Raw genomic sequence first — 25,315 nt, 5'->3', positions numbered from 1 at the left:
TGTGTTTTTAAAAAACAACTAGAAGATATACTGAAGCCTCAAACTTGGGATGAATCCTTTTCTGAGGTTTACCTAATGAATTGCTCTATGAGGCCTAAACGCTGAGCCTAAACTGAGCCCAAAATGAAGTAGTCAAACTTTTTCTGTTTATAAGTGTCTTCCACTAATTAGACCTGTACAGTGGCTCTTGTCAATATAGATCTATGAATTGCTTTTATCCCCTTTCTAAGCTTGGGATTACTTAAAATATGTGGCCAAGGTTCTTTTCAACCACTCAGGTATCTTTTGTTAGTGCAAAGCTGCAAGACCTGTACGTTTCTGCTGGATTCCCCCCACCCTACCTGTAAGTTTGTAAGAGGTTGGGTCTCTGGGATTTAGTTCTCTTTGCTTTGTTTTGGCTTCAGCTATTTATGAATTATAAATGAATACCTGCAGTAATTTAATAGATAATTTAACTTATCTTCCCCTTGCACAGGTGCTCTACTTGCTTGTTTGCTGATACTTGATTACTGGGGCTGAGATGTTTCATCACTGGGGCTCCTCACTTTCAGAGAGCTGAGAAAGCAATCCTGGCCTTAGGATTGCTTTCAGCAAATGGAAGGCCTCTTTCATGATCCCCACGTGCAACCCAAACCGAGCACATCAGTCAATTCAGGCCTTTTATGCACAAAAATATATTGTTACACTCTCCCTGTTTCTCCAAGTGGTGAGAGGAGTCAAGGGTGCAGCACTTACCAGGGTTTGGCTTCATTTGCAAGGAAGTTACTGGAGGTTTATTGCATTTTGAAGTATCTGAGTTTACTCACAAATATACAGGCTGAGGTACAGCTTAAACCCTCCAACAGAGCCTCAAAGCCCACAGCTCCCACATCAGATCTCTAGAGAGACAGCCCTAAGTTGCTTCAGGAGCCCAAAGATTCTTCTCAGCTCTCACACTCTGTCCTCAGTCTGCCTTCAAAAACACAGTCTCCACTTTTCTCACAAACCTCGCCTGCCCCACTCCCACTGGCTAGTGGGGCAGGGAAGGAGGAGTCATCTCTGCCCAGCATGTATGGCTTCTTTGGCCATCTTAGCTCCTACGGCAACATATCACCAGGCTGTTTACCTAACAAAGGAAAATGTCAGGCAAGACCTGTTGACCACTTTAGCAGCCGTTCTTTGTCCAGACCCCAATCTTAGATCATAATGTTACTGAGTTGGAAGGGATCCTGGAAGTCATCCAATCCAACACCTCCTCTCCCCACCCCTGGCCAAGTTTACAAAAACTTAGGGTGCAATCTTATACATATGTACTCAAAAGTAAGTCTCATTGAGTTCAATGGATAAATGCATGTATGATTCCAGCCATAATGCCTTAAGCCAAATACATTTTGATTAACATCTGGATATTGAAAAATATATTTTAAAAACAACTTTAAATAAAACATAACCATTTATTGTCCATAACAAAGATTTTAATCAGAATGTGTGGGGCCCAAGAAATGATACATTATTTTTTGCTGCTGCTCATCTGCTGAAAGACAGGGGGCGCCATCTCCCAGTGGGCCTCTGTGCATGCATCCCGACACCGGAGCCCCCTGCATGTCTTCCGTCTGTCTTTGCCCAGCCACCTCTGGGCCCATGGTGAATGACCTCCTTAGTGTCACAGCAACCCAGCCCACTGCGTAGCTGTGGCTCTTCGTGTTCGTACCAGTCCGCTTCGCTGAAATCTGGGAAGAAGAAGGCAATTTCCCTGCTGGCCGATGCTGCCGAATCTGTCAGGGCAGCAGAGGGGAGAAAATGTGAGCAGGATGATCTTTGAGTAAGGGAAAGACAAGACATCACACACCACACAGGGACTGTTTTGGTAACACCGGCACTTTCAAAGAGGTTATAGTTTAGAACACCACCAGCAGGCTGTGTGTTCTTCGCACATGTTTTTATTTAAGCAATTTATAGACCACTTAACTATAACTTAACTGACATCTCAAAGAGGTTTACAACATAAAAAAATTAAATACAGAATGTCCAGTTAAAATAATTGAAAACAGTCAATACAAAATGTCTCAGTTAAAACATTTTTTAAAAAATACAACAAAAACAAAACAAAAAACCACCTTCAAATTAAAACATTTACAGTCAGAGAACGAATAATCAACAAACTGGGCAGCACCAGCAGTCAGGGAAGGCCTGGGTGAAAAGACAGGTCTTTAACTGGAGCCTAACACATGCCACCGTTGGTGCCTCTCACGTACCAAGGGAGAAGGCGCTCCACAAAGTGGGTGCCACCACGGAGAAAGCCTGTTTCCAGGTTGCGACCAGATGGCAATCTGCAGGGTGCGGTACAACTTACAAGGCCTCCTCCAATTCTCTTAGTGATCAGATGGGTCTATATCAGGGAAGGTGACTTGGTCTCAAATCACTCAGAGCTTTATACGCCAGCAACAAAACCTGGAACCTGGTTCGGTAGCTAATAAGCAGCCAGTGCAGCTGCTTAAACACTGGTATAATATATGGTCGGCCAGGCGTCCCAGTCAACATCCTGGCCACATTCTGCACCAACTGCAGTGTCCAGATCAAGCACACGGGTAGCCTCACATCCAGTGCATTGCAGTAATCTAAATAAGTTGGTATCAGTGCATGAACTCTGCAGCCAGGCCATCTCTGTCCCGGAAAGGGAGTAGTTGGCATACCATTCAAAGCTGGTGAGAGGCACTCCTCGCCACAGAAGTGGGTACACTATGCAAACGAGGAATGAGGTGCCTGGCCTGCATGGAGCATTCTGAGAACTCCGTCTTCAAAAGCGTGAAAATGTGCAGGCAATTTTGACGAGGATAAACATTTCAGCTTTCCACATGCTTTTGTTGTGCAGGATTCTACAGAACACCTTGGAACAATTTCACCCCCAGCTGTAATTATTTCTTCAAAGTCTTACGCCAATTTTGCAAGGGTTTGTTTTCATAGGACCTTGAACGTTGCACGCTGCTTTGGGAACATTTTTAGTCCAAATGTGTGTAACACATTCCTCCCTCTTCCACTCAAGGACCACCTCTTTTGGACTCACCTGAGCCATGCACAGTGTTCCGGGTGTCGGTGAGGCCAAATGCCCCGCGGATGGACTCTGGGTCTGTGTGCTGGGCACGAAATACCTTGGTGGGGCCCATCAGAGATCTCCAGAGTGGGACGGCTTCCTTGTGGGCCAGGATGTAAGCCCTCATGGGGCCGCTGGAGAGGAGAGGGAAGATAACTCACAAGCAAGTTCACATTTTCCTGGGTTTTGCATGCTTCAGGGTGATGGTTCCCTCTTCCTTCCCTTTCTCCAGACCCAGAAACCCACTTCAGGGGTTGGACTCGATGGTCTTACAGGCCCCTTCAACCCTGCTATTCTATGATTCACCTGGGGGACAATAGTTCACTACGGACCTCCTGCTCTTCACATGTAAATAGAGGTGGAATGGCTAGTGTGCTACCATCTTTGTAGGCATGCAACGTACATGAGGGAGGGCCCTTCTCTCCTGCTCTGACATATGAGCATTATCCTTCAAGCAATTTGGTAAAGCAGATTAAAGTTAGCACAGGGCCTCCTCAGTGGCTGCACCCACATTTTGGAATGCCTTGCCCCATAAAGTGCGATTGGCTCCTTCCCTTCCAGTTTTTCACCAGTTGCTGAAGACCAGCATGCTGAAGGGGAATTCCGGCAGTTGCAGTCCAACACATCTGGAGGGCAACAGGCTGGGGAAGGCTGCTGAAGAGTGTTTTCTTCCGGCGGGCTTTTGTAGTACATGGCAAATCATGTTTTTATGTTTTGGTTTTAAGTGCCGACTCCATCTCCTTGGTTGCTTGTTGTTTTTACGAAATTGTAATATTCTTTATTTATTTATGCAATTTATACCCCGCTTTTCCACCAAGAAAAAGGCACTCAAGGTGGCTAATTTTAAAGTCTTATCAGCCACTCCAAGTGGGGCCTTTGCATCACAAGGGTGGGATAGAAATGTTTTTAATACATTAATTTAAATAAATATGGCTGGTGTGAATTTAGTTGAAGGAAACTAGGGGATCACCCAACACAGAACCGAATCCAGGAGTAGAAACATCTTCCATGAGCCTTTGAAGGAGAACTTCCACGGGGTATTTCTCAGAACACGTTGCGGGCATACCTGGCCATAAACTCCACCAGCCTCTGATAGAAAAAACACCCTGAGGAAAAAAAGGGAACCTCATGAGCAGAATGCATGCTTTTAACAGAGACCCTTGGAGCTTTCCCCACACGTTCTCCTGCCCCAGAATTCTGACTCACTTTTTCTTACACACAAACCACATTGTTGTTCCTGTCTCACTTATCTTTTGAGTGATTTGGTGATGCAGATGAGCACAGGGACTGTCAGCTTTCCTGAACTCACCAGCACACACGCTCAGGCACTCTGACACTGGACACCCAAATCAGTGAGTATTGCAGGAAATCCCAAAGCAAAAGCTTAATGGTTACACTCTTCAGAAATCACATAGCTGATGGTCAGTAGATATAGGCTCTATGTAATTCCAGAACAGTCCAAAGCTAAACACTACTAATGTGACTGAGATCTTCATCACCATGGTTTCCCCGTTACCATCTCCACGATTCTGAACACAAGGGAAGGGACTCTGGATTCCTGGGTACCTAACCCAGACAATCCTTTCCAACCCCAGACGTGGAAAGGGAATGATTCCTGGAATGAACCCATCAGGAAATCAAGGGATAACTTCTTGAAAGGCCTAAACAACCCACACCCATAGAGAGTCCAACTCTGAATCTTTTGTTGATAACTCCAGGCTATATGGTCAAGGCCCATCAAGATCAAAGGAAGGGCATACCCACACACGCAATGAGTTCCAGGCCACTGCTTTCGCATTGGCAATTCCACGCTGCATGAGTTCTGGCACAGGGAAGTCCAAAAGTTGTAGATCAAACGCAGCCATACAGTGAGCTGACTACAAACACAGCCACACACGATCCACAGCAACGAGACTTTAAGTCTATGAAAAGCCTCACAGTACTTTTCATGGCAAGTCCTTAACAATCCAAAGTTCCAGTCCATGTGCAGAGTGCCTCCAAAGCCCAGATGATGATGGATCCAAACAGAGAAGGCTTTGGGTAATGAAGATGAGATGTTCCTAGCAAAGGCTTTTCGCCTTTGCATCAGCTTAAAAGGGAAGGTGTGACTGTAGGGCACCCCCTCCAGATCCCTTGACAGACAAGGGCCTTTAGCCTTTCAGTAAGGCCCCTGTATCCATGTAGGAACTGTGTCTTGCAAGAAATGGCCCTTAGCCATGAAGCTCATTGGGTAGCCCCTTCCTCGGACAAGGAAGTCCCTGTCAGGGCCCACTGCAGTACTGAAGTTGGGCCCTGACAGGGACTTCCTTGTCCCAGGAAGGGGCTACCCAACGGGCTTCATGGCTAAGGGCCACTTCTTGCAAGACACAATTCCTACACGGATACATCAATTCCATGTAGGAAACACGTTGTATCCTGTATGAACAGGCACACGGATATTCTGCTTCATGTACACCCTGTGAGAATTTGGGGCTTCACACCTGTCCCTGTCAGCAGCATGGGACCAGTAGGTCTCCACCATGAGCTGAATTAACCTACATCAGCCTTCCCCAAGCTGGCACCTTCCAGATGTGTTGGACTGCAACTCCCATAATTCCCTGCCAATAAATAAAATAATAATAAATCATGGGACTTGCAGTTGAACACACCTGGAGGGTGCCAGCCTGGGGAAGGGTGGCCTGTAGGTAGCAGAAGGATGGAAACCGCTTCCCCAATCCCTCGAAAACAGAGATCTCTGTTGAAATGGCTGTTACCAGCATCTCAGCCAGCTCCATCTATTTCCCCAACTCAGGCTTCAGGTGAACTTAGCATTGTTTGTGGGGAAGCTTTGGGTGTCTGTGATCCTACCTGAGTGCTCCTGGTAGAACCGCTGGCTGTCCTGCCTGCTCCACAGCAGATCCCTGCTCCTGACAATCCAGAATCTGTTGTTCAAGATGGTCTCATGCACAGCCTAGAAAGACAAAGAAGATGAATGATGAATCATAAACTCTTCAAGTCAGCACTACGAACAAGGAGAAGGACAGAAGGAGCAGTTGTGGGACCACAAAGAGCAGACGTCACAGAAGCCATGATTGAGTCTACTGGCCACAGCCATCTGATGTGGAGGTCTTGTCAATGGTTCCTTATGCACCTGGTTAGAGTTATCTATCATGCAATCCCACAGGTGGGACACAGGAAAGAATTTAGAGAGGAAGCAAAAACACTGTATTAGGGCTGCTACAAGGTTATGAGCTGCAGAATTCCTGGACCAGGGTAAGGCAGGCACCATCCATAGCTCTTAGGGGGAGACAGGGCATCACTGGCAAGGCCCAGCCACCCCTGGTCACCTTGGTGCACAGCACTGGGCTGCTCGTGGATGATACGATGGCCCAGGAGAGTTCTCCAGACTGAAGACGCTCTGCTCCTTTTGTTCTGATGCACACCGAGGGACTATGATTCATGCCCTTGAGATCTCAAGACTGATGTGTTCTGCGTGGGGCTCCCTTTGACAGCAGCTGGGGGTGGCTTATCAGGAGCACATTACACCAGTCCTCCCCGCCCCGACCACTTACTCATTACCTTCTGTGTACAATTCTAAAATGCTGATTTTGAACAACAAATCCCCAATTGGTGTCTGATATCGGTAATGGACTGGATGAGGGTGAACAAACTGAAACTTAATCCAGACAGAACGGAGGTTATGTGATGTTTCGCTTAAGATTTTGTTTTTAGCTGGATTTTATTATTAGCTGCCCTGAGTGCCATTTTTGGGCAGAAAAGTGGGATATAAATGAAATAAAATCAGCTTGAGCCCTGTGTACCGAGGGCTGTCCCTTCCCTCCAGCCCACAGGGCACCTGCAGATCAACAGAGGGTGCCCTCTTCACAAGGCCGTCCACACACGGGCTCTTTAGGTCATGGCCTCACCTTGAGGAAGAGGGGGTGAGCCACGGCGTCTGGTTTGACAAGGGCAAGGGTCAGCTGCAGCACATGCTGCGGAGCCTGCAAAACGGCCCGCATCCTGTTCTTGGCTCCCCAGCCCTGGCGGGACTGGGTGGGTGCTGTGCCCGCCGGGACGACTGTTGTGGGGCAGCCCGTCCGGAACGCATCCGCCTGGCAAAAGAGATCAAGCGCATCAAACTGGGGCGGGGAGAAGAAGGGCACGAGGGTCTGGAGAGCGCTAAACTCACACGGACTCCCCAGCGCTGGCACCGACCATTTCTTTAAAAGCTGGACTGTCCCAGGACCCATCTGCCTATGGGATTAATGAACTGCCTGTCTGACAACACCAACAGCGGGCGACAAATCCAACATGAAAAGCGGACGACGGAGAGCAAATTAAACCAGAACAAGTCTTCAACCAACAGCCACCGATTCGGTTTAAGGGCCACTTAACTCACACACGCAGTAGCGCACTGACGTTCCAAAGCCACCGTCGAACAGCCCGAGCGAAGACGAGCGCGTTAGCTCGGCACCGGAAGGAGGGCAAAGGCGGCGGGCGGCGGGCGGCGGACCTCCTCCCGAGGGCGCTCGAGGCGGAGCGCCGCCGCGGGGCCCGCTCCCTCCCGACGGCCCGAAGGCGAGCGCGGCGCGGTTCCCCCGCGTCCGAGGCGCGGGCAGCGCGCCGCCCCCCCCGCCCCGCCCCGCCCCGCCCGGGGCTGCGCTCCAGCCCGCCCCTCTGGCGGCCCGCCTGCGCAGCCCCCGGCGAGGGCCCCGGCCGAGGCCGGCCAGCGGCGGAGCGGCCGGGAGCGGGGGCCGGGCTCGGGCGGCCCTGCTCGCGAGGGGCGGCCGCGGCCAGCGCTGCCTCCGCGGTCCGGGCCTGCCTGGCGGGGAGGCGCCGGGGGACGCTGCCCGCGCAGCCCGGGCCTGCCTGGCGGGGCCGCTCTCCCCGGCGCCGCTCTTGGGGCGCCCGCCGGGCCTGGGGAGAGGCGGGGCCGCTTCCAGCCCGGGCGGAGCAGCGGCAGAGGCCGCCTGGCGCGGGGCGGACTAGGCCGCGTCGCCGCGTCGCGTCGCGTCGCGTAGCAGCCGGGCGAGGTGGGCGGCCGGCGGCGCGGCGCGGCGCGGCGCGGGAGGGGTCACTTCGCCCCCTCGCCCCGGCCGTGGCTCCGCTCTCCCGGGCGAGCCGGGCTTCGGGCCCTTTCCCCCCGAGGGGCGCGTGCGGGGTGGCATCACCCCCCGGGCAGGGCGCCGCCCACAGGGCACGCCTGTTTATGACCCGGGAATGGGGAGCGGGGGGGGGGGCGCAGCAGCATTCGTTGGCGACCCTGGCTCTGGCTTGGGAGGCCCGCGCCTTCCCGGGGGATGGCTGGGGGGGCAATGGGGCAGTGGCCTGAGAGGTGCACGGGGGGGGCATCTGGCGCCAGACAGGGTGTGCGACCAAAGGGAGCGTGGGCCAGGCTGGCTTGCCAGTGAAGCAGAACCGGTGCTTGGCAGAGGGCTGGAGGAGGCCCCCTTTGCAGGGAGGGGGTGGCGGGCGAGTGGTGAGGGGCCGGCAGGCAGAATTCCTCCTGGAGGGGGGTAGTGCCGGCTGGGGAGCCTGGGCAGGCAGGGGCTGGGCTCTACATTTGCCTTCTTTGCCTTGCAGGTGTGGCCCAGGGCCTCCAGTCAGGTCCAGAGCACCATGGCCAAGCAGGCGCCGTGTGATGGAGATGCCAGCCTGGAGCTGGATCAGGAGAAATATGATGCCGATGAGAATGTGAAGATTATCTGCCTGGGGGACAGCGCCGTGGGCAAGTCCAAGTGAGTGGCCCGGAGCTCCATCGGACACCCGGCTCGCCTCTGACTCTAACCTGGGCTGCAGCAGTCAGATGAGCGTGATGCAGAGGTTCTGCATTTACTTCCGTAGCCAATACCTCTGTTGCCGTTTCTGAGATCCAGTGCTACTAACAACCAGATTATTTCTAGTGGAGAACATACCGTATAGCAGCCTTCCCCACCTTGGTCCCTCCAGATATTTTGGGTTCCAACTCCCATCAGCCCCAGCCAGCAGCACCAGTGGCCAGGTATGGTGGCAGCTGCAGCCCAGGACAATGAGAGGGATCCAGATGGGGAAGTCTGCCTTGAACTCATTTACAGCCTATGCAAAATGTGGCAAACAACAATGTGTAAAATGATCAATTCACCATTTAAAGCGCCATCTGCAAAATAGCATCCCCCCTTCCTCAAACTCTCAAAATGCAACACCAAGGCATCCACTCAGGGTAGTTTAATCATCCTGCCCTGGTATATTTGATGGGTGGGTATGCGCTTGCTCATGGACCGACCAGCTGTCGTTAGTATGTGGAAGGAATGTTTTCCACCTTTCACCCCATCATGTAGCTTAGCTGGCCTGCATGACACAGGTGGAGCTGTTTGCGCAACTGGCCTGTGCATGGAGAGGAGCCCGAGCTCAGTGGTAGAACGTTGGGCTTTGAATTCAGAAGGCCCCACCTTCAGTCCCCAGGAAAGACTCCCTTGAGCCACTGCCAGGCTCAGCAGACAGTGCTGGGCTGAATGGATCGTGGTCCAGCCTGGGATAAAGTGGTGCTGTATAGTCCGTGTTCTCTCCTGGTGGCACAGCTCAGGGTAGATGGTGTGGATTAACTGCGGGGTGAGAGTGGGAAATGGTCGATGGACTAGAAGGCCTTTTTTCTCTCCAGCTCTGATTTAATGAACAGGGTTGTTGCTTACTGGATGTCTTTTTCCCTCTCTTCCAGATTAATGGAACGCTTTCTCCTGGATGGATTGTATCCTTTGAGACTGCAAATTCACCCAAAGCCCAGTCCAGGAGAACTGAATTAATTTTTGTTAGTTTGTTGTAAAAATTCTCTTGAGTTTTTCTAGGAGGTCCAATGCAACCGTGGCAATTTTATAAGCACAGCTTATAGGAAACCAGGGGCGTTGCTAGGTTCTTAAAAGATCCGGGGCACAGGCCCATAACACACGTTTGCACACGAGTCTAGGCACACCTCATATATATATGTGTGTGTGGTGTGTGCATGTGGTGTGCTTGCGTGTGTATATAGATTACATATATACATAAGAAGTGTGCACTGACCCCCCACCCCACTTCAACTCAGACCCCGATTCAGCATTTTGGAAAACATCCTGCTTCTGCTCAGGCCAATTTGTAGTCAGGCCATTTCAGCTCAGCACCAAACCTGAGTCAAGGTTTGGGAAAATGAGTCTTTATGCTTCCTGTTGATCACCATTGGAAATTTTAAAAAAAACTTTTTCCCTTGGTCAGAACTGGATGATCATTTCAGGCATAGTAGCCCCCTAGAAGGGGATCACACCTGCCCGATGTCAGAAAAATAGGTGCAGGGTTTATATTTTGATTTTCTTTTGAAGGGAACTGCCAATAACATTTTTATTACTTGGAAGAATTGCATAAACATTTCAGGATTCTTTGCCCCATCAGAGGAGATCGTGTCTCCAAATTTCAGAATGATAACCACAAGGGTTTTTGTGCAAGGGTGGCCTTGACGTTTTGAAGTCTCCAAAAGAGGATATAATTCTCTCCTTATTTTCCTTGTGGACCATTGTTCTGAAAATTACAGACAGCCTACAGTTGGTTTCAGAAGGATAGGTGCAGCAGTTCATGTGGAAGGGGAGTTCTCCAGTTTGGGGGAGGGAGTGATTTGCTTTCCCTTCAACCCTTCCGCAATATTTTTTTGGGTAAATTTGTATGAAAATGCACAGGTCATTAGAATTGTCTCCCAGGCAAGAAACCTGCAAAGTTTCTGAAGGATATACATGCATGCAAATTTAGAATGACTAGAATTTATTTACATTTCATCAATATAAGCAGCAGGGGAACATGGGTGGGGAGGTGCTATTGCACTCATGTCCTGCTTGTGGGTTTCCTGTGGGCATCTGGTTGGCCACTGTGTGAACAGAATGCTGGACTAGATGGACCTTGGTCTGATGCAGCATGGCTGTTATGTTCTTAAATATAGAGTGCCTCTGAGCATATGCAGAATGCTTTTCTTTCACCACTGAGCACTTACATTCTCCCCCTACTAATTCTATACCCCTGTATGCAACTATCCCTCCTCATCCTACCATCAGCTCTTCATAAAAATAGATCTCTTGTTTTGCGCAACTCTCCTCTATCTCTTTCTTGTTATGCACAAGCTCTCAATGTATCTTCCTCCCCATAACTTCATTTGTGCCAAGACTTCACCGGGTTTCAGCCAATGAGTCTGTTTTCAAAACTAGGGCTCATTTATGGAGAAACTCTGAGCATGTACTAAGTGCCTTTCCCTCACCACTGAAGCTAGAGTTCATGCAAAATGAAAAAAACACAAATGACAAAACATGCGTAGGACTGAGAGCTGAAAGGGTAGTCAGTTCATTAGATGGAATTGGGTAGGCACTGTATTAAGCCCGCAATACCATGCTCACAACTCAGGACTTATTTCTGAGTAAACGTGCAGAACATCAAGGTGCAAACCTCCCTGCAAAAGTAACTTGTGCTGGAATCCTATGTACACTTTCCTGAGGGTAAGCCTCATTAAACATAATGGGACTTCTCAGTAGGCATACATAGGATTGCATAAATTAGCAATATTTATGTCCCTCCACTTAAAAAGCAAACCAAAAACTCGTATCTTTTTAATTAAAGCTTTCTGTTAATAGGAACATAGGAAGCTGCCTTGTACTGAGTCAGACCCTGGGTCCATCTAGCCCAGAATTGTTGGCACTGACTGGCAGCAGCAGCTCTCCAAAGTTTCAGGCAGGATTCTTTCATAGCCCTACCTGGAGGTGTTGGGGATTGAACCTAGAACCTTCTGCATGCCAAGCATGTGCTCTACCACTGAACTACAGCCCTTCCTATTGCTGGATAATGGCAACTGACAGAACAGCCCCAGATTTGTTTCTCTGCAACCATGTGAACCCACTCTTCTCAAAGAATTAAGTGAGAAGGAGAAAAAACAACCATCTTGTCTGTTTGTATAAAGTCAAATACAGTTCAGAACTTCTCTTGCCCACCGAAGGGAATTCTCTTTAAGAATTCCCCAAGATATGTTCTGAGTGGAATAAAGACGAGAAAGAAAGAATAGGATAGGTGAAGGAAGAATAAAAGAAGAAAGGTGATTGGAAATGCATGGTGGGGGGGGGGGGCAGGTAGAGAGAATTCCCTAAGCCAAGTGGCTCCTTTCAGAGCGGTGGTACTTCAGAGAAATGTAGGAGGCTGTGGAGGGTTTGTAAGGATTGCACGTACTTAAATTAACTTTATGAGGTAAGGTGGCTGAGGGCTTTTTCTAGCTTTTTTAAAACTGTAGAACCTGTTTAAAAGCCTTAGCAGTTCCTCAGTCATGACGCCACATAGTCCTAACCCCTCTTTTGAAATAATTTGTGTCCTACACTATGTCGGAGAAATTAAAGTGGAGTGGGAGAAAGAAGTTTGTGGAGGCTGACTGGATCCTTTGCTGTACTGAAGCTACTAAACTTCTGCAGAAGCCAAAGGTTCCACTCTGGGGCAGTAAAATCAGGTGCTGTGTGAAATACCAGTATTTCACATGAAGCTCTTTCTTCCTTCTCCCTCTTCAGAATTTCACTGCGAGCAAGCTCCCAACAGTGGCATATAAGAGCAGAAAAGCAGGGGGAGAGGGGGTTTTTGCACGTCAAAAAAACCCTACACCAGAGATTAGGGGTAGTGACCTCCTAATGGTCACCTTAAACACCTTCTAATTAGGATCTCTACTCCCCTAGGTGACTTGGCAGTTTTTACTTACTTGTTTTAGTCTTTGAGAAAAGGAAACTTTACGGATGGCTAGCACAAAAGCCACTGGACCTAACTGTCTGAAATTTGGCAGGTTCAGTCAGCTCCATAGGGGCTGCCAGGTTACCAAATTCCATGCATGTATGCGGAAGTACAAAAATATATATAGCTCTTTGATTTGACAGATTTTCTTGAAAATAGCAAATTGTACCTGTGACTAGCACAAAAGCCGCTGGACCTAACTGCCTGAAATTAGACAGGTTCAATCAGCTGCATGGGAGCTACCAGGCCTCCAAATTTCATGTATTTATCATACAAAATAAAAAAGTTATGGCCGTTCCTGTTTTCCAATGCAAGTCAATGGGAAAATGGGAAAAAAAAACAAGGCAATTAGGACAGCTCAAAAGATCTGGGGCCCATGCCTAGGTGGGTCTGTCCTAACGATGGCCCTGATGCATACCATAAATACCCCAAGTGCAGAAGCCAGCCCCCCTTCCCTGAGCAGTGAAACTGCAAAAAGGAAAAAAAGGGAGAATAGCTCCTTGCATGTGGGCAATAGTCAACATGAGAGCATCCCCATGTGGCTGTCATTTCAAATCGAATTAGTCTGAAGTGTCTTTTACCTTCTCAGACAAGAGCTCAAAATGGGTTGAGTTGTGAGGAAAAGGCGGCGAGTCACCCTACTCGGGCCTTTGGTGGCCAAGTGAAAGGCTGTGTCTGAGGATTGCCACACAGGCAAGGAACCTCTGTGAACTTGCCCTCATTCCATTTCTCCAATGCTTTCCAAATATTTGACATACTGTAAGGCAATTTTATTTATATTTTTTGCTGTGCAATAAAAAAAATGATTCCAAAACATTCCAGTTGCTTAGACCAGGAGACAGATCCGTTTATCTTTGTGTCTGTGACTGAAGTGTTTGATGATTGTTTCTTTTGCCCAAAGTGCTGTGTAGAACTCAAATTTACAACACTGACTTGCACAAATCTGTGTGTGTACCTGGAAAATGCGCTTCTATAGTGAAAGTAAGAATTTTCAGTAAAGATTGTGTGTGTGTGTTTAGATCCATCTTAAATCCTATTTTACAAACTTGTCATGAAATGCTAGAAACAGAGGGAAGGAGCAATCCTGTGGCCTCTAGGCAGTGTCTGGGGGACCATAGGATTTTCGGGATTCCTGGATCTGAGGCTGGAGACAGTTCCACGACCTCCGACCCAGGAGTCCAAGGTCCTCTCTCCCTCACAGCTGGCGCAGAGAAAACCACGCTGGCTGCCTCTTCAAACTTGCAAATACGAGCTTGGAGAGGGAGCGTGCCGGTGGGAGGCAGGGGGAAGAGACTGGGGTGGCCACTTACAAAGAATCCTCTGGCCGCCCCAGAGCGCCAGCTAGATGGGCTAAATTGCCCATCTAGCGAAAATACAGGGCGAGAAGAGTGCAGAGGCGATTATTGCCTCCACATTCCTCCCACCCTGCATGGGATGATTGTAAGCACCCGAGTGTGGAGGCTTGTGAACATCGAGGGCACGACCCACAGGGTTGCCCCCTAAACATTCCAGGCTTGCATGGACACCTCATGAGGCACGCTGCATTCACTTACATCAAATTTTACAAGTATCTTTGGTCATTGTCAGCAGAGAACTCCTTAAATAGACCTAGCTCCTGGAATGTCTAAGAATAGTTGGATATTGGGAGCAGGGAATCATGGAAGAGATGCCAGTGGAAGGTGCCAAAGTAAGGTGCTTTTTAGGTGGGCTTGAGACCTGCTAGTGCCTCTCACACCCTTTGCCCTGTCTTATTTGGGGGTTGAAATGCTTGGTTTAACCTGAGAGTCTGTAAGAACATAAGAAGTGCCCTAAAGCTGGAACACAGACCGAATGCCTGTGTAGTCCAGCATCCTGTTTCACACAATGGCCAGCCACATGGCCACAAGAAGACCACAAGCAGGACACGAGGGCAACAGTCCTCTCCCGCTCATGTTCCACATCTGTAAGACCATGCCATTGTGTTCCAAGCCCCTTTATTGCAAGCAAATCTTTCTTCCGCCTCTTTCCACTCACAGTCATATACTAGTTATCCAGGAGATCCACCGGAAGCATCTGGTTGACCACTGTGGGAAGCAGAATGAGGGAGGCTTTATTCCAGTCTAGGAGGCTCCTTCCTCTGGCACATCACCCATAAGCCAGGATCAGAAAGGGAGGAAGCACAGCCCTCTGGCCACCCGGCTTGTGAGTACAACGGTGCTGACAAGGGCGTCAAAGAGGCAACTGATTCTCATTGCATGACCTTGAAAGCAAAGAGCCCCTACATCCATCACACTCCAGAGACCCTCAGCACCCCTGCCGCTGTTGCTCACGGAGCCCTTTCCCATTAGTCCCCGTGCCCAGTAGCCCTTGTAAGCATCTCCTTGACTCCCAGTTGCAGCAAGCCTCAGCAGCTCTCTACTTTTGCCCTGACGCTCTACAAATATACCGCGACTGTGGATGGGAAGACCATCCTCGTGGGTAAGGGGCTTGCTGAGCATGACCACCCCAGGCCATACCAGGGCCTGTCTTCTGTTCTTGTGGCACTGTGTCCCTGCCGCTGTTCCCTTTGGGGGCACCTATTTTCATAAAGGCTGTTTAAGTCACCCCCGTTTGGATCAGGAGCTCACACCAGGGGGAAATCCAAGTTTGTTCAAGGATAATGTGTGTAGGTCATGGGAGGGAAAGCTGGAGTTGGCTGCCAGGGGAAGTTGGGCAGTAGCGGGTAAGCATGAGAAGAGGCTGTGGCCAGGCGGGGATAGGCCAGGCGGACCACAACGGGGAAGTTCTGGCTTCCCGGCTGTTGGCTGTCAGCATAATGTCCATGATGGAGGTTGGCCATGAAAAGCTTATATATCAACTAAGGCCTAACGCAGGGTGGGCAACTGTGGGCGGACTCTGCAGGGCATCCCCACCACAAGGTTTTTTAAAATGGGCTGAAACCCACCCCCAGTTTCAGCGGCAAACTGCTCTGTAGTGCCAGAAGTGTTAAAGGTAGTTTGCTTCTAAGCGAAACGTGACTCTCCTGGCATTCTGTAGCTGTTAAGATGCCCAGTCTTTCCTTTAAAAACTTTTTTTCATGGGGCGGGGGGGGGAGCCACAAGTCACCCGTCCCCGGCCTAATGCATCCTATAACCAGGGAGAGTTTGGGCCAGGAGCTGAACTTCTTTCTCTGCTGTGACAAATGGAGCTATTGGCTTCCTGCCTTTCAGACTTCTGGGACACGGCTGGGCAGGAGCGCTTCCAGAGCATGCATGCGTCCTACTACCATAAGGCCCACGCCTGCATCATGGTAAGGAAATGGGCCGTATATTTTGGTGTGGGATACACAGTCTAGTGTGGGGGCTGGCAGTGGACCACAGCCACTTTTCCTTCCTCATCGCCCCCCATGCCTCACTTCTGCTTATTATGCGATGTATATTATGCGCTCTGCTTAGCGCCCCCCTCCTCCCATGGTTCATAGAAGCGGAATAAAATAAGCATTGTAAGCCGGTACGTACAAAATGTGATTGACTTGTACAATTATTTTATTTTGACATGTAACTTGTTCTTTTCTACAGGAACAGGATTGTTTATAGTAGACTTCCTACAGCTGGATAAACCTTTCATATAGGAGTTGATTGCCACAGAGCCCTTGTGCTTCTGTCAAGGGCTCTGGGGCACATCCGAGAGGGCCCTTGAGCTGTGCATGGCATGGCCCAGACCTGTTGGTCTCATTGTCACCCTTTGTGAACTTCCCCCAGTGCCACCTCACAGCCAGCTTTTTGCAGACAGGAGCTCTTAATCATGGGCCACGACGGATGAGCATTTATGCAAGGAGGAGCGCTTCCTGCATAACCCACCGCCCACCCTCCTGCCTCCTGCCATCTCAGTACAGCAGTTGGGGGATTGGGGCACGTGGACTTCTCTGTCTTCCGACCACTGGCCTCTTACTCCCCCACAGTAGCCTCAGTTGGAGGGCAAAGCTGCAGTGGGCTCATCAGCCTTTCAGGAGATCGGTCAGCAGCAGCCTCTGGGCTGTGCGCTCTCCCCAGTACTCTCCCACAAGCATCCTCCTTGCCAGGGCAACAGGACTGCCTTGTACTCCCAGCAGCTACATTGCAGGAGTAGACCTCCTTTGCCCCAGCCATGGCTCTGTCATGATGAGAGGTGACTGCCTTTCTGCATGGCACAGGCTGCCACCTCCTCTGAGTCTGGTAGCCTCGGGCAGCCATACTAGAGTTCCCTGTGCAGGTAGTCCCCAGGGAATGGTCGTGATGGTGGCAGCAAAGTGGTCCCTCCGGTGGGTGTGTTCATCACGGGCTGTGCCACCTCTCTTGCCAGGTCTTTGATGTTCAGAGGAAGGTCACCTACAAGAACCTGAGCAACTGGTACGAGGAGCTGCGCCAGTTCCGGCCCCAGATCCCCTGCATTGTGGTTGCCAACAAAATTGACGGTGGGCCTCTCGTATCTCAGGGACTCTGTGTGATCGGTGCAGGGGACATCTGGAGTGGACGCTGACCCTGCCATGCGTTGGTTTGCTTTAAAATTCTGGAGTTAAATTTTAGGTTTTATTTTTAGGCCGCCTTTAAGGGTAAAACCCCTAAAACCCAACGAAACTGGTGTGTGTGGGGGGGAACAACGCCAGCTTCAGGCTGGTGTGGTTAAAGGGCCCACTTGGGGGGAGCAAGAGAGCTGTGGATGCGGCGGATGCAAAGCTGCCCCCAGCACGGGCCAACACCACCAGCGAGCGCTCCCACACCTGCAGAGCTTACTGGGGGCATCTGGGGCAGAAGGTTGCCCCACCAGTGGAGCAGCCCTTCTGCCTTATCCTACCCGCTCAGCCGATTTCCAGCAGGGGTTACGGTTACTTTCTAAAGTTGCAGAAATACAAAACGTCTTTTGGGGGGGCGGGGGACATAAGATGGGGAGGGCACCTTGTGGCCCTCCAGATCTTTTGGCCTACAACTCCCATTAGCCCCAGCTAGCATAGCCAATGGCGAGGGATCGTGGGAGTTGTAACCCAAAACATCTGGAGGACCACAAGTTGCTCACCCCTGCCCTAAGGGAGGGGGGACAGTGAGGACTGAGCCTGCTCAGGGGCCACAGAAAACTGGCTGATGTGTGGAGTGTGTGTGTGGTGGAGGAGGAGGAGGAGGAGGGGAGGGGATAAGAAGCCAGGGAGGAGGGGGAGCAGACTAAAGTATTCTGGAAAGGGGCATGGCTGGCTGGACCTCTGAACAGGAGACTCCGCACTACAATATTTCTGTGATCCATAAGGCCAAGATAATCGGAGCTCCTCCTCCTGCTGCCTCCTGAGGTCAGGTGAGAGGGTCATCTTCGTTATGGCGCCCAGTATGTGGAATGACCTCCCCATGGATGCGTCACTTCCTGATGCCAAGCAAAAACCTATCTACCTGGCCCTTTCAGCATTTTTGTTGTTTATTCGGTCAGTCGCTTCCATCTCTTCGTGACTTCATGGACCAGCCCACGCCAGAGCTTCCTGTTGGCCATTGCCACCCCCAGCTCCCCCAAGGCCGAGTCCGTCACCTCCAGAATATCATCCATCCACCTTGCCCTTGGTCGGCCCCTCTTCCTTTGGCCTTCCACTTTCCCTAGCATCAGCATCTTCTCCAGGGTATCCTGTCTTTTCATTATGTGCCCAAAGTACTTCAGTTTTGCCTTTAATATCCTTCCCTCAAGTGAGCAGTCTGGCTTTATTTCCTGGAGGATGGACTGGTTTGATCTTGCAGTCCAAGGCACTCTCAGAATTTTCCTCCAGCACCACAGTTCACAAGCATCTCTCTTCCTTCGCTCAAACTTCCTTATGGTCCAGCTCTCGCAGCCGTAGGTTACTACGGGGAATACCATTGCTTTAAATATGCGGACCTTTGTTGTCAGCGTGATGTCTCTGCTCTTAACTATTTTATCAAGATTTGTCATTGCTCTCCTCCCAAGAAGTAAATGTCTTCTGATTTCCTGGCTGCAGTCAGCGTCTGCAGTAATCTTTGCGCCTAGAAAGACAAAGTCTGTCACTGCCTCCACATTTTCTCCCTCTATTTGCCAGTTCTCAATCAAGCTGGTTGCCATAATCTTGGTTTTTTTGAGGTTTAACTGCAACCCAGCTTTTGCACTTCCTTCTTTCACCTTTGTCATGAGGTTCCTCAGCTCCTCCTTGCTTTCAGCCATCAAAGTGGTATCATCTGCATATCTGAGATTGTTAATGTTTCTTCCAGCGATTTTAACTCCAGCCTTGGCTTCATCAAGCCCAGCACGTCGCATGATGTGTTCTGCGTACAGGCTGAATAGGTAGGGTGAGAGTATACAACCCTGCCGTACTCCTTTCCAAATCTTGAACCAGTCCATTGTTCCGTGGTCTGCTCTTACCGTTGCTACTTGGTTGTTATACAGATTCCTCAGGAGGCAGACAAGATGACTTGGTATCCCCATCCCACCAAGAACTTGCCACAATTTGTTATGATCCACACAGTCAACTGAACGACTGAACAACAACAACAACAACACAGTCAAAGGCTTTAGAATAGTCCCTAAAACAGAAATAGATGTTTTTCTGAAACTCCCTGGCTTTCTCCATTATCCAGCGGATATTGGCAATTTGGGTTCTAGTTCCTCTGCCTTTTCTAAACCCAGTTTGTACATCTGGCAATTCTCGTTCCATGAATTGCTGGAGTCTACCTTGCAAGATCTTGAGCATTACCTTACTGGCATGTGAAATAAGTGCCACTGTTTGATAGTTTGAACATTCTTTGGTGCTTCCCTTTTTTGGTATGGGGATATAGGTTGATTTTTTCCAATCTGTTGGCCATTCTTGTGTTTTCCAAATTTGCTGGCATATGGCATGCATCACCTTGACAGCATCATCTTGCAAGATTTTAAACAGTTCAGCTGGGATACCGCCATCTCCTGCTGCCTTGTTATTAGCAATGCTTCTTAAGTCCCATTCAACCTCACTCTTCAGGATGTCTGGCTCTAGCTCACTGACCACACTGTCAAATCTATCCCCGATATTTTTATCCTTCCTATACACATCTTCCGTATATTCTTGCCACCTTTTCTTGATCTCTTCTGCTTCTGTTAGGTCCTTGCCATCTTTGTTTTTGACCATACCCATTTTTGCCTGGAATTTACCTCCGATGTTTCTAATTTTCTGGAAGAGGTCTCTTGTCCTTCCTATTCTATTATCTTCTTCCGCTTCCGCGCGTTGCTTGTTTAAAAATAATTCCTGATCTCTTCTGGCTAACCTCTGGAATTTTGCATTTAATTGAGCATATCTCCCCCAATCACTGTTGCCTTTTGCTTTCCTTCTTTCTTGGGCTGCTTCCAGTGCCTCAGCAGACAGCCATCTTGCCTCCTTGGTTTTCTTTTTCTTTGGGACGTTTTTTGTTGCCGCCTCCTGAACAATGTTGTGAACTTCTGTCCATAGTTCTTCCAGGACCCTATCTACTAAATCTAGTCCCTTAAATCTGTTCTTCATCTCCACTGCATATTCATTAGGAATATTCATGAGCTCATATCTAACTGATCTGTGGGTCTTCCCTATTCTCTTTAGTCTGATTCTAAATTGTGCAATAAGAAGTTCGTGATCTGAACTACAATCAGCTCCAGGTCTTGTTTTTACCAACTGCATGGATGTCCGCCACCTTTGGCTACAAAGGATGTAGTCAATCTGATTTCGGTGTCGACCATCTGGTGAAGTCCATGTCGTCTCTTAGGTTGTTGGAAGAGTGTGTTTGTTATGCACAGTGAGTTGTCTTGGCAAAATTCTGTCAGCTTATGTCTTGCTTCATTTTGTTCTCCCAGACCATGCTTGCCCGTAAATAGAGGTGTCGTTTGACTACCCACCTTAGCATTCCAGTCTCCTGTAATGAAAATAACATCTTTTTTTGGTGTACTATCCAGTAGGTGCTGCAAATCCTCATAGAACTGATCTACTTCTGCTTCTTCAGCATCTGTGATTGGGGCATATATTTGGATCACTGTGATGTTAAATGGCTTACCCTGAATTCGAATTGAGATCATTCTGTCATTTTTTGGATTGTATCCAAGCACTGCTTTAGCCACTTTATTATTAATTATGAAGGCTACTCCATTTCTTCTGTGGTCCTCTTGTCCACAGTAGTAGATCTGGTGGTCATGTGATGTGAAGTGGCCCATTCCAGTCCATTTCAGTTCACTGACACCCAAAATGTCTATATTTAATCTTGACATCTCTCCAGTAACCACATCCAATTTGCCCTGGCTCATAGATCTTACATTCCAGCTTCCTATGGTGTGTTGATCTTTAGAACATCGGATTTGTCGTTCACCACCAGCACCATCGGCTGCTAGCCGTCCTTTCAGCTTTGAGCTAGCTGCGTCATCACATCTGGGGCTAGTTGAACTTATCCTCTGTTCCTCCCCAGTAGCATTTTGACCATCTTCCGACCTGGGAGTCCCATCTTCCGATGATATACCGACATATCTCTGGTTGTACTGATCCATTTAGTTTTCATGGCAAGAATACTGGGGTGGGTTGCCGTTTCCTTCCCCAGGGATCGTATTTAGTCTGACCTTTCTGCCATGACCTTCCTGTCTTGGGTGTCCCTTCACGGTTTAGCTCATGACGTCATTGAGGTGCTCAAGGTCCAGCACCACGACAAGGTAACGATCTCCTTTGCTGAAGCCTTTCAGCATATCTAGTGGTTATAGCCCAGTGGGTCTTCGGATTTTCTGTGTTTGCTTTTGTGTTTATTACTGCTTTAATTTCTGTGTATGAGTCATTGTTAAGCTGTTTTTATGGTTAGCTGGCCTGGAGGGGTTGCATATAAATCTTTAAATAAAAAATAAATAAAACAGAATGAAAACAGAACAGCAGTCCGAAACAACCCCGCAGCTGCCCAGCAGTCATGAAAACAGCCACCAGGTCAACAAAAGGAACACAGGGCAAGGGCTCCCACTCAGATCGAAGGGAACGGGCCAGCGCTGGAGAGGTTAACTGGGCAGGAGTTGCAGGCTAGTCGCTGTGCTGGCATGTGGCTGTTTGCAGGGTAGTGCTCAACCTCTGGGCGCAGTGCAGGACAGCAGGCTCACTGCACCCTGAAAAGAGAGAGCTGTCTGGCAGGGTCCAACTCAGTGGAAGAAACTTGTTGGCATCATGAACACACTTTTCTCCTCCCCCCACCATCCCTAGAGCAGTTTTGCAATTCTTATTTTCCTAGATGCTGTGTTTGAAATAATGATGTTGAAGATGGCAGAGCTATAAATGTGTGTTTAATTGAACAGACATGAATGCAGGTCTTACTTTTTTTTTTAAAGGCAGAGGGTCTGTGGCAAAATTAGGATGGAAGCATGGAATTGCTGGTGTGTGCGTCTGTCTTTTTACCTAGCGAAGGAGAAAGACAACCAAGCTCATACCAAGACTGAACAGAATGTGGCAACTGCCAAATTGATGTGACATTTGTTCACGGCTGTAGACTGTGACTTATACATAGGTGGTATACTTTCCGTACAAGGGCTACCTGGCTGATCGCCTTCTCTTTTGCTCCTCTAGCTGACATGAAGGTGACTCAGAAAAGCTTCAACTTTCCACGGAAGTTCAACCTGCCCTTCTATTTTGTGTCTGCTGCAGATGGCACCAATGTGGTGAAGGTGGGAGAGGGCTGTTGCCGTGGGAGAAGGCACAGGAGGCGGGAGGGGCATTGCCCAGTGGCGGAGCTGGCTCGGCAGCTGCTCTCCTGAGGGGTAGGAAGAGCCTGGAGCCTGTCTTGTTCTCACTCTGATTGGCTCGCTGCTTCTTTCACAGATCTTCAGTGACACCATCAAGCTGGCCGTTGCCTACAAACAGAATTCGGGGGATTTTATGGATGAAGTCCTGAAGGAACTAGAAGTAAGAGAACCTTCCTGGTGTGCTACATTGGTGCCCCCACACCCTGTCCCTGCGAGAGTGCACCCCTTCCCTTTGGGGACTCGCTCCATCTCCCTCGGACAGAGCTTGAGAACAAGCCTTTGTTAACGGCAGGGAGTCTGGCAAAACTAGGATGGATGAGCTGCTGTCAAACTTCCCTACACCTGTTGCGGCCTGTGATTCCGACAGCCACGGCAGGGGGCTGCAGCTGGAGGGCCCCGCTCCATGCCTTGTTTGGGCTCGCAGGCCTGGCTGCCAGCCCACCCACACCCCTCCGCATCAGCACCCCGCTGTTTCTAGCCAGAGGAAGCAAGCTGCTGCTCCAGCTGTTTGCCTGCCCTTTTCACTTTGTCGGCGGATGCTTTTCCTTTCTCCTCTCCTCATGTAGGCCAAGAGTCACTGCTATGAAGGGACAAGCAAGAAGAATAGCTGGAGCAGCAGGGTGCTGCTGCTGCACGAGAAAGTGGACAATCGCAGCAGTGGCTCCCTCCTCCCTGGGTCAGTGGGAGAAACTATGCAATTAATTAAATAGGGCAGCAACCACAACAAATTAGTACGAGAACAAACAATGTAAAGACAGTAAAAACCATCTAAAAGTCAGGGAAAAACAGCAGCAACTTTACCTGAGATTTGCAGGGGACACCAGTGGCATCTGGCAGGGTCACCTCTGAGCAGTCCAGCTTAGGCAGACCAGTCAAGTCTAGGCAGACACAGAATCTAGTCCAGGTAAATACAGAAGGCATGGCAGGCGAATTAAATGGAGAAGCCCTCTGCTGTCATTGGTAGGTGAAACAGGACCATGGATAGCTCAGAGTGAGCTTCACTAGCTGGCGCTCTCCCCTCCTAGAACTACAGAAGGGTGTTGTCCCAGCAGCAAGCCAACGCCAGCTGAACACTTATGTAAGCCACAGTCTCTAATGGGACCACCACCCCACCTCACCCGTGCTGGAGGAGCTGGCCAGACTGTTAAAGGCTGCTCATCTGATTTTGTAATCTCAGACCTCTGCGTGGCCGAGGAGATGGAGGTTCTGATGGGGATTCATCTTCAGAGGTCGATGGGAAGGCCATGTCTTGTGGCGGCTGCATACAAGACTGGCTGTCCTTTCCCTGGAAGAGCAGTCTGATCCTCACCTTCGTCAGAGTTTTTTCCTGTATCCTGAAAAGGCTGTAGGCCCAGGGCCACAACAAACAGCATGCGTAACACATCAGTAAAATGCTGGGGAAAATGTTTTGAAGGTCCACTTAAAAGCAGGCACTGACACGGCTATAAATACTTCTTTAAGGCGAGGATTCCAGAAATGCAAAGAGGCCTTATCTCTGGTGCCTGCCAATCTGATGGCCCATGTTAGCGAGCCTCCAAGGCCAATCTCTGGGCCTGGGCAAGTTCATACGAGTGCAGGCGGCCGTTCAAGGCTTAAAGATCAAAGCTGGCGCTATAAACAGCCTGGAAACAAAAAAGCAGCCAGTGCAGCTGGCACAGTATTGGTTGAATAGGGTCAGAGCCCCATAAGCATCCTGCCAGCTGCATTGTTACCAGTTGAAGTTTCCAGATGGTCTTTAAAGGCAGCCCTACATAGAGCACATTGCAGCAGCCGAAGTCCAGAAGCAACCAAGGCATATGTAGCTAAGACAAGGTCTGGAAATGCAGGGAGAGCTGCTCCCAAGGTGTCGCTGCCTGTCGTGGCTGATTGAATCGGAGGGTAATGGGAGGGGTTATGCTGGGGGCCCGGTGTCCGTATTATGTGTGCTGTCTTGAGCATAGCATACTGAAGTACAGAAAGCAGGCACTCGGGGCTTCTCCTTTGGCAGCTGCTGATCGGCTTTCTCCTTTTCTGCCCCTCTGTAGAATATTGAGCTGGAGAAGAAGGGGGACGATTCGTCCGATAAAGAGGAGAATGGCTCAGAAGAAAGCCCCCCGTCAACCTGAGCCCAGGAAATAGGAAGACCTGGATCCTCTCCCTCAAGTAGCTAGAGGCTGCTGTTTCTGCAGAAGCTTGAGAGAGGAGCATCCCCTGCATGGAGGTGACGAGCAGCCGTCGCTGAAGGAGGCAACCTGGCTGAGGTCTGGATTCTTGTGGGGTGGATGACTGAGAAGACATCCAGAAGCAGCTTCCTACCCTTGAGAATGGGGGCGACACCATTCGGTGGGAGCTGGGGTCATGGATGCAGCCATCCCACATCTTGGGGGCCCTCAGCACAGGTAGCGGTTGATGGCATCCACCTTGAGAAATTAATATTAAAGGTCTTGAAACAACGTTTTGACATGTTTTCTTGTACCCTCCCTGAGGTAGCAAAAATGCTCAGCTTGTATTGCTTACGAAGAGCTCTGTAGCTGGATCCTACCAAAGGTCCATCTCATCTGGTATCCTGCTTCTTGCTGTTCGCCGACAAGATGCTTCTAGGAAGCCTACAAGCAGGGCATAAAAGGCAGCAGCCCACTCCCGTTCTTCCTGTCCAGCAGCAGGGTTCAGTGGCATTCTCATGGATAAGGGCCATTGATGGACTTAGGTAAGTGCAAAAATGATGCAGTGGGGCAGAAAAAAATCCTTCATGTATTCCCTGATGGGGTTTGAGCTGGTGGTGACTGACCAGGAAAGGGTCATGAAGGATAGTTCATGGGATAGGGAGACATTTCCTCCCTCTAATCATACTAGAACCCT

At 49.6% G+C, this 25,315-nt stretch overlaps 2 protein-coding genes across 10 annotated transcripts; one reads left to right on the top strand and one right to left on the bottom strand.

Moving 5' to 3' along the window:
• Positions 1 to 748: 748 nt before the first annotated feature.
• Positions 749 to 7,683, bottom strand: NME6 (NME/NM23 nucleoside diphosphate kinase 6). 4 transcript variants are annotated; one of them, XM_084808842.1, is made up of 6 exons: positions 7,449 to 7,683; positions 6,976 to 7,161; positions 5,918 to 6,020; positions 4,137 to 4,176; positions 3,044 to 3,204; positions 749 to 1,754 (listed from the first exon to the last, which is right to left on the bottom strand). In XM_084808842.1, the coding sequence occupies exons 2-6, from the start codon at positions 7,066 to 7,068 to the stop codon at positions 1,507 to 1,509; spliced, it is 645 nt and encodes a 214-aa protein (XP_084664968.1). In that variant the 5' UTR covers positions 7,069 to 7,161; positions 7,449 to 7,683; the 3' UTR covers positions 749 to 1,506. The 4 variants fall into 4 exon arrangements, with proteins under 4 accessions (XP_084664968.1, XP_084664970.1, XP_084664972.1 ...); XM_084808844.1 differs by having other exon boundaries at positions 754 to 1,754; positions 7,440 to 7,683; XM_084808846.1 differs by lacking the exon at positions 6,976 to 7,161 and having other exon boundaries at positions 754 to 1,754; positions 3,582 to 4,176; positions 7,440 to 7,683.
• On the top strand, positions 7,522 to 24,909 carry RABL2B (RAB, member of RAS oncogene family like 2B). Of its 6 annotated transcripts, none has more exons than XM_084808838.1 (10): positions 7,522 to 7,627; positions 8,633 to 8,787; positions 9,744 to 9,773; positions 15,174 to 15,253; positions 15,985 to 16,064; positions 17,096 to 17,207; positions 22,302 to 22,399; positions 22,554 to 22,637; positions 23,044 to 23,153; positions 24,502 to 24,909. In XM_084808838.1, the coding sequence occupies exons 2-10, from the start codon at positions 8,669 to 8,671 to the stop codon at positions 24,593 to 24,595; spliced, it is 807 nt and encodes a 268-aa protein (XP_084664964.1). In that variant the 5' UTR covers positions 7,522 to 7,627; positions 8,633 to 8,668; the 3' UTR covers positions 24,596 to 24,909. The 6 variants fall into 6 exon arrangements, with proteins under 6 accessions (XP_084664964.1, XP_084664966.1, XP_084664967.1 ...); XM_084808839.1 differs by lacking the exon at positions 7,522 to 7,627 and adding an exon at positions 7,951 to 8,082; XM_084808836.1 differs by lacking the exon at positions 7,522 to 7,627 and adding an exon at positions 7,996 to 8,470.
• The last annotated feature ends 406 nt before the right edge of the window (positions 24,910 to 25,315 follow it).

The sequence above is a fragment of the Heloderma suspectum genome, chromosome 7 (genome assembly GCF_057233095.1).
Source record: "Heloderma suspectum isolate Gila_16-S chromosome 7, 16-S_ref, whole genome shotgun sequence".
Classification (NCBI taxonomy): Eukaryota; Metazoa; Chordata; class Lepidosauria; order Squamata; family Helodermatidae; genus Heloderma; species Heloderma suspectum.
This window is presented reverse-complemented; position numbering and strand designations above follow the sequence as displayed.

Bases quoted from the DNA above. Each gene is read 5' to 3' on its own strand.
- NME6 (XM_084808842.1), bottom strand. From the start codon at position 7,068: ATGCGGGCCGTTTTGCAGGCTCCGCAGCATGTGCTGCAGCTGACCCTT. The intron at 4,177-5,917 runs GTAGGATCACAG...TTTTTTCCTCAG, and splicing joins GTTCTACCAGGAGCACTCAG to GGTGTTTTTTCTATCAGAGG. The intron at 1,755-3,043 runs GTGAGTCCAAAA...CTGCCCTGACAG, and splicing joins GAACACTGTGCATGGCTCAG to ATTCGGCAGCATCGGCCAGC.
- RABL2B (XM_084808836.1), top strand. From the start codon at position 8,270: ATGGGGAGCGGGGGGGGGGGCGCAGCAGCATTCGTTGGCGACCCTGGC. The intron at 9,774-15,173 runs GTATCCTTTGAG...TCCCAGTTGCAG, and splicing joins CGCTTTCTCCTGGATGGATT to CAAGCCTCAGCAGCTCTCTA. The intron at 22,638-23,043 runs GTAAGAGAACCT...CTCCTCATGTAG, and splicing joins AAGTCCTGAAGGAACTAGAA to GCCAAGAGTCACTGCTATGA.